Here is a 17,215-nt window from a genome sequence, read left to right on the forward strand (position 1 = left end):
TAATAAACAAATTTAATTTATTACTTATAAATAACAAATATAAAGTAATTGTATGTTAATTATATAAATAATTATTTTAATTGGAAGTAATAATTGAAGGAATATATATATATATACAATAGTTATCGACGAATATATATATACAATAGTTTTCGATGAATTAACAAATGAATGAAAGATGAATAATATATAATAATAATAAATGAATAAAAGATTAATAGTAAATGAACAAGAATTCATATTATTATATTCAACGATTAAATAATAAATACATAAATAATAAAACATGATTTTTATGAAAATTTATTCATGTAGTACGTAGTAATGTTTTCGAGAAAATGGATTTAGAAAAAAATCTTTATATGATTAAATATACAAAAATAGTTATAAGAGAAAATGATTAAATCAATAATCGATTTTTTATTTATAACATGCAATTAGTTATCTGCAGGATTTTTCACGCAGAGTCCGTGATCCTTATCAATTTTATCGATTGCTATATCTCAATTTGAGGAGTGTAAATGCAAGCAAATAATCTGCATGATGAAATTGGTATGCCCCATTGAAGATACGCATCCCATAGTTCCGGTAACCCACGTAATCATCGATTATTCGAATTTCCTGATGGCATGTAATTAGTCAACTGGCTAAGTAAGTTTCTACTCCGGATATGTCTTATAAGTTATTATCAATTTTGATCACTGAATAATTGAAAGAAATCATTTGTGTTGTAATTGTTTTAATTAAGCTTTTCAAAAATTGAATTAATTATTAATTAAAAATATAGGATCTAAAGAATATTAATTTTGGGATTAACATTGATATATTAATATATTAATATTAATCATGATTTTATATTTTGTTAATACTTTCATGGTTTTATATTTTTAAAATCTTTTATTAATATTTTTAATAATAACATCATATATTTTTTAATAATTAATGTAAATTAATAGAATATAAATTAGTTTTTTAATTAATATTTAATTCTTTAAATGAAAAATTTCTCAGTTTTCAATAAGTATTTTCAATAAAAATTTTGATTAGATTCTTTAAATTCTTAGAATTATAATTTATTTATTTAAATAATATTTATTTATTTATATTTATTTAAATATTAATTGATTATTTGATAATAAATCTATATTATAAATACTATAAGATAAGATACGAATAAAATATGTATATGGATTTTCCCAAGAATGTGTCATTTAGAAAAACATTTACTATTGGAATTAAATTTATTATTTTTTTCAATATTGGCGAATCATTTTTTTCGAGAAATAAATCCTTAAAATGTGGATTCATGTTATCGTAAATTTTGCTATATGTCAATTGAACAAACAAGATATCATCATTCAATAAAAGATATAACTATCCATGAATGAATAGTTTTCTTGGAGAATCTATTTTTGGAATTTTGGTTGATAGTACACGTTAATAATGACATATTAAAAACGAAAAGATCATCAATTAACTTTTATTGCATGATATTTTTATTCGAAAAGAAAAGAATATGTATTTTTCCTGAATATTTGATATTCATAAATGAAATAATATTATAGGTTTTGCAAGAATTTTTTATAGAAAATATAAAAATAATATTACTAAAATATCAGGATAAAAAAATAATAATAAATATTTAATATTCTTATTATTACATTGTTTATTTACAAAATATTATTTACAAATTATTATTTACAAAATAAATAGTAAAACAAAAAGATAAATATTATTATATTATTCTTTTTTATCTTTAGAAATTATATAAAAAATATAATCATAATTGCATGATTTACTTTCTGCATAAAAGTTATTACATATAAAGTTATATTTTTAATTTTTAAAATATATCTATATAATTATAAATAGAACTATTTATAATTATATTTTAATTTAATTTTTATAATTAACTCAGTTTTTCATAAAATGCAAGATATCAACTTTTATTTTTATTTAATTACTTTTACATTACTTTTAAATGTTTCCATTTTGAATAAAACAATTATTTTTATATTTATTTATGTTAAAATATTTAATTTTTTTCCTTTGACTTATTAATATAATATAATATAATATAATAATAATTATTATATATATTAAATTAATATAATAATTATCAATTTCCTTTCTTCAATTTTTTTTAACATTATACCAATTATTCATATCAAAATATCAATTCAAATTTGCATTCGTATTTTTTTCCCAATAATTTGTCATTTTCAGAGAAAATCAAATAAATCACTAATTTCGAAATTATACTCTTCATTTATTATTTCCATCAAAACAAAATATTCTTACGAAGAAATTTAGGAAATCCCAGGAGATAAATTTAATTCGAATTTCCTGATTATTGATAATCATTATTTAGAACACATATCTCTGGAATAAAACCTGATGACTTCACTTTCGTACAATGAACTATCAATTTTATGAAACTATATTTATAAGTATATGTACTACACGTAGACGAATATAGCATGAGAAGACGGCAGAGACGAACCTAGTAAATACAACGGAATACAACGAAGGCCGATTCAATCAGTCGTGTCGTAGCTGCTGATCGATTCACACGTCTCGTATCACGATTCTTTTCGCCGGCAAGGACGAGATCTCTATAATTTTATCAAACGACACAACATTTCATTCTCTCGAATATTTTATTCAATTAGGTTATATATATTAATAATACTGATGAAATTGTGAAAAAAATCCATATTGACGATTTGATTGTATGTAAATCGGTGAAGACAATAAGTAATCGAATACCAGTTGAAGAAGAAAAGGACGTGACATTTAAAAGGAGCAAACGGATTTAGAAAACATTTGGAAAGGTATGTAAGAGGACAAAGATTTTATTTTGAAGAGAAATATTTTAAAAAAGAATTATTTTGAAAAAAATTTCGAAGAAAACATGAAATTATAAGGAGTTTGAGACTTGAAATTTGTAAAGGAATTATTAATATTAGATATTTTTAGTTTTAAAGTTTTATTTTAAAGTTTTAAATCTGGATCGACTTTCTAGTTAATTTCAAAACAGAAGCTAAATTGATTAATTTTATTAATTAATTAAGTGATTAATTCTTTTATCAATATATTTATTAATTAATTTAATTTCCTTTCAATGCTAAAATTAAGATCTTTTTATTTTCATTTTTTTTTCAAATAATTTCTTCATTAAAATTGCAAAAGTTTTTAGCTATTTACTTGATATTTTATCTGAATTTAATATTATATTAAAAAATCATACAAATATTTCGATTATTCATAATCAAATTATAAATATCTTTATCATAAATATTGTTAGTATCATAATTGATGAACTATTAACGTCAAGATAAAGTTTTATTAATGATATTCGTTCATCAAATTTAAGAAACGAAATTTTATATGCATAAAAATCTAATAAAATTATGTAACCTAAGCTATAATTCTTTGATAATTCTTCATAGAATTCTTTATTATATTCTTGCTTTTCTTTAAGATCAAATATAATTTCATTCTTCTTATATTTATAAATAAATTTAAAAATCTGATATAATGTAAAATATATAAAAATGATATTTACAAATTCATTTTCTTTTCAAATTTCCAAGGAAATTTGCACATTCATAATATATAAAAATTGTTTTTAAACACGAATAGGTAGTTTGATATTTTTTTGTTCAACCATATTTTTTTACTTAAAAAATTTTTATTTAAAGATCAATTCATAAAATTTCTTTCTTTTTTACAATCTTTAAATAAGGATCATTACAATTAATTAGATTAATTAAAAATTTGCGCCAATTCGTGTAATTATTTGCGAAATCTCATCATCAAGAAATATGACAACAGCTTAGTAAACAATAATGACAATCATAAGTCGTTTCGAATGATGTTTTGAATCCATATTCAAGCAACTTCCAAGAAATTTCAGTTTAATTTATAAAATTTTAACATTTATAGAATCACTTTTACAACTGAGTTAAGCATAGTTTTCTGTGATGATTTAACTGATGACAAATTCATTTGAAACATAAACTCATTCAAGGGCACTAAACTCGTAACAAAGATATAAGTCAGAGTAATTTAATTGTTTATTATTAAACAATAACGATTATTCTCAGAATTATTTAATGCCGTCGAATAATAATAGTCAATTGATGGTACAATAGAATAAAAAGTTCTCAACATATCTTTTTTTTTTATTAAAATTTTCTGTAAATCAAATATTTGATAATTTGATATTTTCAGTTTTCAGCAATTTTTATTTGAATATTTTTAAATTATTTTTTTAACTCATAAATATTTATTTTATTTTTTTAAACATTTAATTACTTTAGAATTATAAAATTATAGATCATTAAAAATGTTAAAGATTAATTTTTGCATAAACTTATGATATACTAGAAGATATGATATATACTATGTAATATATTATAAGAATTATATTGGCATTCAGTGCATTAAAGTATCCACGAATGAAGATAGAAAATTCCATTGTTACTTAATAATTGACTTAATCACAATTAATAAACTAATCAATTTTATTTAATGATGTGGTTTCTTAGAAATTACTAGTGATATATATGTGTTATGCCTGGATTTATTTTTGAAATGTTTACCATACATATATGGAAATTTGATAAGTTGTATATTCAAATCAATTATCAAATAAATACAAATAACTGACGTATTTGATTTAAACAAGATTTAACCTTAGATAATTCTTACTTACATAATATATTATATATTAATGTAAGAAACAAAATGTAATTTGTGGTAGAAATCTTATTCTAACTTATTGTGATATTAAATGATTTAACATTAGAACTATTGAACTTTGAAGTTTCAAAGAGTTGTGATTTTAAATATTAAATATTTATGAATTTTATGAGTGTTAAAGTTAAATCTTAAACTTTCATGAATTTTTGTTTAAATGTAAATTTCAGCAAAATTAATCAAGAAAAAAAATTTATCGTCATCATACTACATTAATTCTAATCAATACATATAAGTTGAATTTCAATGATATCGATACATGTATTATATCGATAATATAATCGATACATATCAATCATGTCATTATTAAACAGGAATTTTCATAAAATAGAGTCGGTTAATTTAACTTTTAAGTAATTGAATTCAATTCACTTGTGTATATAATCTTTGAAAAGCTAAGCAACGTTCAAAGTTATTATTTATCAAAAGTATCGATTATATATATTATTTATTCTTTCAATTTCAAACTCAATAATCAAGCAATTTTATTCAGAAAAAATGGCATAAAAAAATATAAAAATTATAATAATTAATTACTCACAATGATTAAACTAATTATTAATTATCCAATCAAGGATAATCTTGAATCCTATTCGATGATATTAATACTTTTCAATACATTTATATTATATACAGCCTTTCTAATATGCATAACGAGAATTGAATAATTATTGAGAATCATCGAGTTCGTGATTCTTATCAAGATTTATAGTTGTTTAGTTGAGAATTTTTTGTAGAATTGGCTTCGTGACCATTTATGGCTATAATATAAAGAGAGAAAGCATTATTGTGAATATTCTCTTCTAATCGATTCTTCAAGATTGATTAGAATTAGAATGCAGATGTAAATTTAAGATAAACACCTGTTTCCAGGAATGTACAGATACTTGATAACGAAAGTTGAGATGTTTAAGATAGATTTAAAAATTTTTAAATTCTTTGATGATTACTTGATTATTTCAACAAAGGTGAAATATAAAAGATTTATATGATAATAGAATGTTATATAATTTCTTTTAGTTTCATTTCCTTTTCAATATTAACTATATAAGAATTGGTTTGAATTGAAGTTATAACTTATAGAATTTTAGCAAACAATTAGTTGGACATAACTTTAATTAGAAAGACAAATTCTTAAAATATCAAATATTTTACCAATTTGTTTTACGTACATACATATAATTTTATATCGATTCAAATTATAGATAATCTGAAATGAAAAAATAAATTAACATGATTATTTTTTATTCTTATTATTGTTCCTCTGATTATTGTTCTTTTTCAATTAATCTTATTGAAAAGAAAAAAATGATTTAAAACTTAAAAAATTGTTGGATTTTAAAAAAAAATACGATTGCATGAGAAATTATCTATAGTTGAATTCTTAACATCTTTCTTTAAGTTACGTTTTACTAGTAATCAAATAATTTATCTTTGATATCTTGAATATTTTTCGCTTTTAAATTTCTTCCGGTTTATAAACATTTATTCCTTTATTCAATTTTACGACACATTGTTACGCACTTGTTATACGTTTTATATTCTTATAAACAATCTATTAACATGATGTCACGCAAATATGCATTCTCATTCATCGTTCGACTTCGGATAATATTCAATGGGTTTTTCCGATGGATACATGACACTTCCACAAGATTATTATGCGAACGAAAAGTATTTTAATGTAATAAAATCATCGAATACATGTTGATACTTAACACTTCTCGTGTGAAACAGAAAGAATATTAATGTTCTTCTCTTATTCGTAGTTGAGAAACAATGAAAGAATTGTTTTCAATGAGCTTGAATCGATTTTATATTTCGTATAATGATGAGGATAGTTATAGACGCTATTAATCACAATTATTCTTATATCTTGAAATTCTTCGATTAAAATTTTATATATATATATATATATATATATAAATTTATAAAACAAGACATACAAGAAGAATATAAATAATAGATTGAAACTCTCATTGGATGATTTATTTACTCTATTCTCATATTCTCGTATTCAATAATTTTTATGATTACTAGTACGTAGTCAGTAATTTTAAGAGAATAACTTTTACTTATTAAAATAGTTTTAATAATATTAAAAATATATTTTTCAATAAAATATTTTCTCAAAAAAAAAAGAGATATTCTTTATTTATTTTTGAAAAATAAATATTTTTTTAAGAAAAAATTATTTCCTATTCAAAAACGGATAACATAATATTGAAATAAATATACAAAATAAACAGAAATTCAGCAGTTTTTTCATTATATTTTTTCCTTATTGCATTAATTTTATTAATTATTTTAATTTTGAATCATTGTTTAATTAAAAAAAAAACAGTCTATATTTAAAATTAATGTAATCAAGAAACGGATATACATAATGATAATGATACTTCCATAAATGGCAAGATATGTGATTCTATAACTAGTATTCTCGTCATTCATTTAAATAGCTTCGAATTAAATAGTTTTAATGATAAAAATTTCTACTTTAATCTTTTTTTTAATGCTTAACACTTATCTTGTTATATTAAATTTTTATCAAACAATGAAATGACTAATGATTCAATGTCAAATTAATATTAAATATATATGATATTGTTGAAAACTAAAAAATCATTTTATAATGCTGCAATTAATAAAATTTAATTTTCATTAATTAAATAATTACATATTTATTGATCAATATTCACATTTTTTGCAGCAATGGTGACTACATTAATACTTTTAAGCCTTATGACCAGTGCTTTTGGTCAATTGATCTATCCTGATGAATATAACCGGCTCAGAAATTTATCAACTATTCCTCCGGATCTGTATTCAAACATTGCAAATTCTATAACTAAAAGTAACTCTGCAAATTTACAACCGCCATTGACCTCATTACAACCTATGATACCCAATAAATCGCAAAATGCACCAAGGTATCCTGCTCAGATGGAGAACACGCTACAAGGCTGGAGCGATCATGTAAGTAGAAAGATATTTTAAAATATCCAGTGAAAAGTTTTAATATTTCTTTGGATGGAAGCTTTAAGAAATAAATTTAATCATGATCATTAATCACTAATCATTAATATGAATCACAAAAAAAAGTAGAAACATTTAAATTCACACATTGTGAAATATTCTTAAGATATTTATGATGGTATTCATGATAAATAAAAGGCAGCATTGGTGATGCAAGTTGTTCATTAAACATAAGTTGCTGAACAGTGACCTTAAAATTTCACAATAATGAGTTAATATTTCAATAATAATATTCATAATGAATTTTTTTTCATTATTGCATATGATATAACTTATATAAAAGTTTTGAAATGTTTGAAAATGCATACAAATTGAATTTTAACAAAAAAATTGCAAATTGATTTATGATATTCTGTACATTGCATATAATAAAGATCGAATAAGTTTATTTAGAAATATAAGTATTGATATTTTATTCTCTGCTATGATTTTTTTTGTTGTTTTTACAACGTATAATTTTCAAGCAAATTTATAAATAAAATTTATATAAAATATTAAAAAGTTAAAAAGTTTATTAGTATTTTATATATTAATATTTTTTCAATCAATATTGAATAATATTTAATATAATTAATAATTAATTAAGATTACATTCAATCAAATCAACTAAATTTTTATTCGATATAATATTAATTAATGATTGGAAGAGATATATATATATTATTAAAAAATTTTTTATCATTTTAATTAATTAAATTAAATTATATTATAAAAAATAATAAATAAAAATAATTTCAGGTAAATAACATTATTATTAATGGAGTATTAAAATTTGCCCTGGACGTAGAACGACAGATTTATAAAACTCGAGACATGTCTTTAATGGGTCAAAAAGATAATATAATTTTTTCGCCAATCAGCCTCACAGTGACATTAGCGATTGTTTTTGCGGGTTCTGCTGGCAGAACTTTCAACGAAGTGTCTAAAGTACTTGGACTTGAAAGTGGTATTGATATCTCACAAAACTCTGAGATCGTTCATCAGATGTTTGGCCTATTATTAACGAAACTCCACACCAAGATAGATGGATCTCCTGGGCCACGTGTAAATTTTGCTACAGCCTCATATGTCCAGGTAAAAATTTTGTTTCATAAGAAAATTGAACATTTTTATTTTAAATAAAACGAACACATATTATAGATAATTTTGATTTAGGATGGATTTCCAATATTGCCACAATTTAAAGCACTGAGCAACAATGTTTATGAAAATGAGTTAATCAACGTAGATTTCATAAGAAAAGGAAAAGCAACAATGGACATAATAAACACATGGGTAAATCAGAAGACGATGGGAAAAATTTCAAAAATTTTGGATGATGTGCCTAGTCCAAATACTAAGATGATTCTTTTATCGGCACTTTATTTTAATGGTGAATGGAATCAACATTTCTTAACAGGATTTACAAAAAGGTATTTTTTTTTTCCTAAAAAAATTTATAAAATATATATATCTAAAATCATTTTATATATATATATATCTTTTTAATAATTATTTGATGTTTAATAATTGCTATGATTATAAGATTGCGATGTATGTACCAATATTGTACAATTAATTGTTTAATTAGGACATTATTTCACGTTGAGCCAAATGAATCAATTCTAGTAGACATGATGTACAATGCAGGTACTTTTCCCTTTTATGAAGATAAACAATTAGATGTAAAAATTCTTGGTCTTCCATATAAAGGTCACGAAGTAAGTATTTTATAAATATAAAAGATATTTTTATAATATCTTCATTATAATATATTTTATTTATATTTAAGAAAAATTAATCGAATTCTAAATATTACAATTAAAATATGATTTTTATAAATCGATAAAATTTTGTCAAATCATTCTACAATATCTTTTTGCAGATCTCAATGTATATTCTTCTTCCGAAAAATGCAGGCGCAAAAGCTCTTCGAGAATTCCAAAATAAACTAACAGTTGATATAATTGAAAATTTAGTTAAGAACATGAAAAATGAAACCTGTATCATTGGTATGCCACGAATGAAACTGAGCAGTACATTGCACTTAGAACCTGTACTTGCTGCGTTAGGCGTGAAATCTTTATTTGATCCTGAATTAGCGGATTTGAGTCTTATATCTCAAGGGAAGAGTAAAAACAATCAGAATGGAATAACTAAATCTTTTACGCAACTAAGAAATAATAGAACGAATACACGTCAACAGAATTACGAAGATTTTATTTCTTCTCGTATTTCAATTCAAGGTGAAAGGATGAAGGGTCGTATGATGAAAAGAAATTCCTTCACATACGAGGATAAGCTTCGAGGCTATTCTGTGGAACAATGGACAAATGGGTTTTCCATTAGAAAAATTCGCAATATTCGTGACGTCAAAAAGAAAGAAGACAGAAATTTGTATAAAATAGAAGAGAGAATCGAAGAAAATAACAATCATGCAAAAGTTATAAATCTTGAAGAAAATAAGTATCGCTTCCAGGAAAATAAACAAAGAAGAAACAGAAGACAGAGTAGACCGATTAATCAGGACTTTTTGAATTATGTAAAGCAAAAGAATTTCCCCTCATTTGGATTGGATGATCTGAGAAATAGTGGCAATTTAGTGAATCCTCATCTTTTCGCTTCTAAAGTTCTTCAAAAAGTGGAGATTGATATCACGGAAAAGGGTACCGAGGCCGCAGTCGTGACTAGCATTGTGCTAGAACGTGATGGAAATCAGAAGAGGCTCATAGCAAATCGGCCATTCATCTTTTTCATCAGGCATGATCCAACAAGACTCGTATTCTTTTGGGGCACGTTAAATGTTCCCACTCCGAACTATCAGAACACGTAATCTGAAACAAGAATACTTTTTAATGACGATAAAGATGATTACCGAAAGTAATCATGTTGAATAATTATTAACTTTCTTTTATACCATTTTTTTTTTATATTTATTTATCTCAGTTTCAGAGTCTTCATAGCTCGCGTTTCTTTTTCTGGCGTCTCTTTTATTGCTAGTCATGCGAGTGATTATCATTTTTAAATAAGTAATTGTATTTTGTACAAAAATCATAAGAAATCAGCTTGTTTGAAGAACTCTTTTATTTCAATGCGATGAGAAGCTACAAATATTTACACATGATTTATTTATATAGTTCTTCTTGTATTTTAGCTTTTATAGATATTGTTATTGTGTGTAATTATGAAATATGTAAGTTGCAATAATTTTATAGATGATAAATCTGCATTTCCTATTAGAACAGTATTTTTTCAGAATTTAACATGACATTTTATTTTATTCTTAAGTGCAATTTAACATTAAGTTGGATTGCATTTTTATATATTGCCTTATTTATTTAATGATTTCATATAATCACAATGAATAAATATTTTTTTCTTTTTTAATTATAATTATAAAAATTATTAATTGATGCATAAATAACAATGAAAATATTTTAGGATACATCTTAAATGATCTCAAGTCATTTTTTTAAATCTATTTTTTCTTTGGACAATGAATATATATTTTTTTTAAAGAAAACTTTTCTTTCTGCGATATGAAAAAATCCACTCTATATAGATGTATACATTTTTTTTTGTTTTATTTAAAATATTTTACAATATAATACAAGATCATATTTAAAATTTAACATAAATCAAAAAAAAATCAAAATCTTTTTTTGGACGGCTGTACCGTAATTTATAACACATTTTAATATATTTTATAAGATATGTAATATTTTCAAGTAATTTTACAAATTTTATCATTTGTAATTTTTTTTAAAATTCAAAACATATGTAAATATAACCACTTTTAATAATTTTGTTTGACAGATTTATACGTACAATTTATAGTATATAATATAATTTTTTCTTTAAAGTTTTATGAATGAAAGACGATATTGCATTCGATATTTATCATTTCATGACAGTAATCGATCGCAAAAATATTTATTCTGCATTTAATCAAATATAAATTTCTTTAATTCCTTGTTTTTTTAAATACTAACAGAGCAAATAGATTCGATAGTCAAGATCAAATTTTATAGAGAAACATTACATTATTATAATGATTGCTCTCATGAAAAATTTTTAAATTTGAGCGTCACACGCAAAAAGATGACATTAAATAGTTAAAATGATCTTTCATTTTGTGTTATTTCATGACGAAATAAATCATTTCATAAATAATCAATCCATAAATAAATTCCATAATAATGAAACGAAGATATGATTATAATCACAATAATAAAATAATAAAATAATAGTAGAAATTTTATAAGATTAAGATTTCTTTTCTTCACAACAAAACTAATGCACCTAAAGCAAAAGTATTTAAGTTATAAACAAATAATTGTTATTTGATCGTGTTTGCTGTTTCATTTATCCTATTCTTAATAATATACAATCTTTTTAAACAGAAAAGAATTTATAAAAAATTGTTAAAAATATTGTATTTATCTTTCTTATATAAAAAAATGTCTTTACTTTAAAAGATTAAATTCGAAAACAAAAAGAATTTCCCTTATTTGTTTTATAACAAATATATATAATTTATGATACTTATGCTAGGCGCATGATGTAATAACATCTAGTAGTAATTCAAGTAAATAAGTTTCTTTATATCTTCGTAAACGTTTTGCACATTCTAATACTTTTTTATAAATAAAATTTTATTTAATTTACTGCATACTGTTCTGTTGACCTATTAGTGGAAATATTTGTGTTATTTTGCCAATTCCCTTAGTACGACCTTCTCGTAGTAGTAATCGCATACCGACATGCAAATATTCTGGATGGTTAACAAACCTAAATAGCACAGACGCTGTATCGTTTGTCTGTAAACCTCTGTCCTTTGCATCCATTATTCCCTTTATAATACATGTTTGTCTTACATTTCCTACATGCACAGTTGTTTGAAAACCAGAAAATATTGCAGTTGCATGATATACTATTAACACGGTTGCCTAAAAGATATTCATGTAAAATTGTTACTTAATTATTTACTTAAATTTTACATATATTTTATATATGTAAAATGTAAGATATTGATATATTGGATGTACCTGAAAAAAAAGTGTCGCATGAGGCTGATCCCATACTGATATCAAAACCATTCCAGGTCGTAGATGAGGTAAAGGGGGACTTCGGTTTGTCGACGGTGCTAATGTTAAACTAGCACTTTGCGATGCTCTTACTAGACAACATGGAGCTTTATTGCGATGTAAACTAACGACTTTAACGGGACTAAATTCGCCATCTGGTAAAGGACCCACTAACAATCGAGTTCCAAGAGCAATTGCTCCTTTTACGAGTAATCCTCCCAAAACAGGTTCATTCAAACCTGCTACTCTATTTGGAACGAAACAATTTATAATTTATATATCTTATTAAATATAATCTGTTATTATTTATTTTTATTAAGTTATTAAATATAATCTGATGATATTTTTAGAAAAAAGTACCTGAAAGTTTCATCAATTTGAAATAAACACGATTCAGAATCTGAATCTGCAGAATTTACATTATATGGTGACAAATTTTTTATGAAATTTGTTAAATCTTCCAAACCTTCTCCAGTAACACAACTTACATTAAACACAGGTATTATATCTGATTCAAAATCCCACGATATTTGACTATTATTATACATTATTAATTGCTTTGAATATCCTTGTGCGTTAATAGCATTTTCTAACTGATTTATCGTTTCGGGTGTACTACAAAAACCAAGATCAATCTTGTTTACAACTATAAAAAATGGAAGTCTCAATGTAAGGCATAATGCCATATGTTCTTGTGACGCTTCATTCATAGGTGGTGCTACAACTAACATTACGTGATGAGGTGAATATCCTGAAAAGAAAATTTATCAATTACTATTTTATTAGTTTAAACTTAACAAATTATTGAATTACTATACCTGTAAGACCAAGTACCGTTGTTCTTAAATATTTGCGATGACCAGCTAAATCTATAAATGTAACAACTTTTGATGCATGCTCGCATATTTCTTCTGCTGTTGCCATTTCTGCATAATTTAAAACATGTCCTTCATTGTCAAATCCTATAATTTCATGTGATATTGATGATGTACGGCCTGTTTTTATTTCATGAAGATGACGCAACATATTTAGCCTTGCTCTCCCTCTACCATTATCTAATTCACCCTGGGTTAATACACCTATACATATTTTTTGAATATTAAAATTTATGTTTCATTTAAAATTTTATTAACTAAACAAACAATGAATTTAGCAGAGTAAACTCTAAGTATATTTCTCTACCTTGAATGTCCTCTGCTAATCCTCTCACCTAAGAGAGTTGATTTTCCAGCATCCTGTGCACCACTGACAGCAAGTCTCAAATCAACAATATTATCTTGATCTTCCCTATCTCCTTTTCTTAATTTTTTTACTAAAACTTCTGCTACCTGTCTTTCATCTTTGTTGTTACTGCATGTGGACATATTTTTATTTTTAGAATTGGCAAGTCTTTGACGTAGTATACGTGTTGTAGCACCTAATCTAGCTGCCATATCATTTAAAGTTTTCAATGATGCCTTCATATCTTCTTTTGTTAAACCTGTTAATTTTCCATTATCTTCTACACCTAATAATATAAATTAAATAATTAAAGTATAATAACTAATAATTAGATAGAAAATATTTGATTAATTAATTGATTGAGAGTTAATTAAAAATCAAAATAACTTTATACCAATTTGATATATAGCTTCTCCATGACCTTCTCTAAGACGCCATTTCATTTGTGTTACAAGATGTTCAAATCGTTGACTAGATGGATTTATCAGTTTTAATTTATATTCAATATTACCCTGTTCAGGTTCTGGTGGTAGCCTTTCCTCTTGATCATCATCACTACTTAAATTTTCACAATCTGATATTCTGTTTATTTCATTTTCTGAATTATTCCAAATATTTTTCCGAGTATTCTTATCATTATCTGGATCAAACAATTCGAAAAATGACTCCATATCTGTAAATAAGAGATGAGAGACATAATAAAATTTATATCAAAACAGTTTAATAAATTTCAATGATTTTTATTCAATATTAAGGAATTAAAATTATTAATAAATTATTATTTAATCAATAAATTAAAATTTAAATTATTAATGATCATAAAACTCTTTTGCTATTGTGGCCAATAATCCTAAATAAAATCTAGTTCATTATTACTTCATAAATTGTAAGTTGCATCATATGACATTGCATCATATAATAAATATGTTAAATCATATATATTATATATAAGTATAATATTACAGCAATCAATATCCATATATATATATATATATATATATATATTAAAATATATTATATTATAATATTATTTTTATATAGATTAACATTAATATAACAAAAATTATTTTAATATTAAAACAATAAAAAATAATATAAATAGTAAATAGATCATAAATAGTAATATTTAAAATCAAAAATTTTTAAATAAATTTATAAAATCTAGAATTGATTATAAAAATTCATAAAATTTTATTTTAAAAATTTGAGTATCAACAGAAATATTATTCAGATACAAAATAGAATAATATCAAATCAGAATATATTTAGACAAGATTTTTATAATAAAATAAACATCAAATAAATAATTATATTAAATATTTATTTTCTTATATCATATTTATTTTGTTTGAAAAATTATATCATTTCCATAAATAATATTTATATTATGTAAATTATGAAATAAATATCTTTTCTCGTTTTTCAAATCAATCTATATTCATTTAGATTTCAAGGTTCAGCATACTTGAAATATATATATTTAGAAGAACAATTTGTAAGACATTTAAACGCGCCAAATCAATGTATCATACAGCGCTATAACAGCTGTACATATATATAATACAACGAAAATGAAAACAAAACAGTATGCAAACAAGCGTTCGTAATCTGAGTGTGAGAATGTATGTGTAGATAGTAGTTTAGCATGATTACATCTGCTAAATCAATAATAAAATTACAAAATTAAAAAATTATATTATTAGGATAAAATATATTGTAAAATTGAAAATGATATCTATATGATGAAATGTCATGAGTTAGCTACGCATTTATAATGATTCATCAAGAAATCACTTAAAACTTACTGCATTTTACAGACAGTAGCTTTCTCTTTACAGACGTGTAATCCTGAAATGGAAATTATGTTTGACACCTATTCTAAAGTTGAATAACACATGCGAACCTCTCACTTTCTCTTCTGTTTTTTTCACTACTTGACCGAATATGATTGAATCAAGATCTGCTTGCGTTACTAGTTACACCAATCCATTCTTATACACTCAAACACAGACAAGGTATAAAATAGATTTACAACCTTACGAAATTTTTGTATCATGTTCTGAAATACCGATTGCAAAAATAAAGTCAACATTAAAAATAATTTTTTTAGGTAATATTTTTAAAATCATTATTCTCATACATTAAAAATCAAATAAAATAAAATAGATATTAGAGTCATTTTTTGTAAATTTTGCAAAAGAAATATAGACAAGAACAAATAGTGAGAAAAAAACAAAGATAGCGAAAAAATTAAACAATCAGTGCTATTTCTAGAGATGAAACAAATATAGATAAAGAAAATACATGTAAGACAATAAAGATATGATCTCGACTATCAATATCTCTTAAGTATCAAAGATCTTCAAAGACATAAATTAGAGAAGGAATTGAAATTAGCATCAGTTGGATTAAAGGCATTTTTCTAAAAATGAAATCTCAACAGATGGCGCTAATCTTAAATTCTTACTTTATTTTTTCTATTATTGAAGAAATGTCTTTGAATCTTAAGAGATGGTGCTGATAATTAATTTTTATCTTTCTATATCTTTTTCTATTATATATTCTTATTATTTATGTTTTATTTAAAGATGATAATGATTCCAATTTTTAACCTATTTTTATCCTTTTTTCACTATTTATTCTCTTTGTCTATATTTGCTCCTCTGCAAAATTAATGTGTTCAAAAGATGGCTTCGATATTTGATCAATGAACTTTATTGTCTTCTTTGCCTAATCTAATAACTAAAAATTTTAACACTTTAAGTAAAATTATATATTGTAATAGAAATATTCTGATATAAATTTGACAATTCGGCGACAAATGTGAAATTGGTTTTAGAATCTTTTTAATAATTATACATTCAATATAAAAGAATACGTTCAAATCGCTATTCATTTATCATTTATAATAAAAAAAAATAAATGAATGTAATATTGAAAATGATATTAAAATAATAAGACTCTTAATGCTCCGAAATATAGAATAAAAAAAATATATTGAATACTTAGATCTATTTTCTACCTTGTCTGTGGTTTTATCACATTTGAAACAGAGTTAATTCAAACTGAATGTCCTTCGAAGATGACGCTGCGAACATCTTCATTGTGGCTCCACCTTTAGGATAAAG

The 17,215-nt window shown here is 23.4% G+C and overlaps 2 protein-coding genes across 7 annotated transcripts; one reads left to right on the plus strand and one right to left on the minus strand.

Annotated features, from left to right (window-relative positions):
• Positions 1-435: 435 nt before the first annotated feature.
• Positions 436-11,034, plus strand: LOC122718500 (leukocyte elastase inhibitor-like). The gene is made up of 7 exons (XM_043943586.1): positions 436-651; positions 2,470-2,834; positions 7,475-7,740; positions 8,539-8,874; positions 8,956-9,212; positions 9,371-9,500; positions 9,665-11,034. Exons 3-7 carry the CDS (start codon positions 7,477-7,479, stop codon positions 10,610-10,612), a joined length of 1,935 nt encoding a protein of 644 aa, XP_043799521.1. The 5' UTR covers positions 436-651; positions 2,470-2,834; positions 7,475-7,476; the 3' UTR covers positions 10,613-11,034.
• On the minus strand, positions 10,490-16,094 carry LOC122718501 (GTP-binding protein 2). 6 transcript variants are annotated; one of them, XR_006347395.1, is made up of 9 exons: positions 15,893-16,066; positions 14,482-14,760; positions 14,077-14,373; positions 13,685-13,945; positions 13,227-13,617; positions 12,828-13,113; positions 12,571-12,728; positions 10,697-10,883; positions 10,493-10,613 (listed from the first exon to the last, which is right to left on the minus strand). XR_006347395.1 is itself a non-coding variant. In XM_043943589.1 (8 exons), exons 2-8 carry the CDS (start codon positions 14,756-14,758, stop codon positions 10,577-10,579), a joined length of 1,707 nt encoding a protein of 568 aa, XP_043799524.1. In that variant the 5' UTR covers positions 14,759-14,760; positions 15,893-16,066; the 3' UTR covers positions 10,490-10,576. The 6 variants fall into 6 exon arrangements, 5 of the variants coding, with proteins under 5 accessions (XP_043799524.1, XP_043799526.1, XP_043799522.1 ...); XM_043943589.1 differs by lacking the exon at positions 10,697-10,883 and having other exon boundaries at positions 10,490-10,613; XM_043943591.1 differs by lacking the exon at positions 10,493-10,613 and having other exon boundaries at positions 10,667-10,883.
• Between the last annotated feature and the right edge of the window lie 1,121 nt (positions 16,095-17,215).

This window comes from Apis laboriosa, unplaced genomic scaffold (genome assembly GCF_014066325.1).
Source record: "Apis laboriosa isolate Shangri-la unplaced genomic scaffold, ASM1406632v1 scaffold64_cov150, whole genome shotgun sequence".
In the NCBI taxonomy this organism is placed as follows: Eukaryota; Metazoa; Arthropoda; class Insecta; order Hymenoptera; family Apidae; genus Apis; species Apis laboriosa.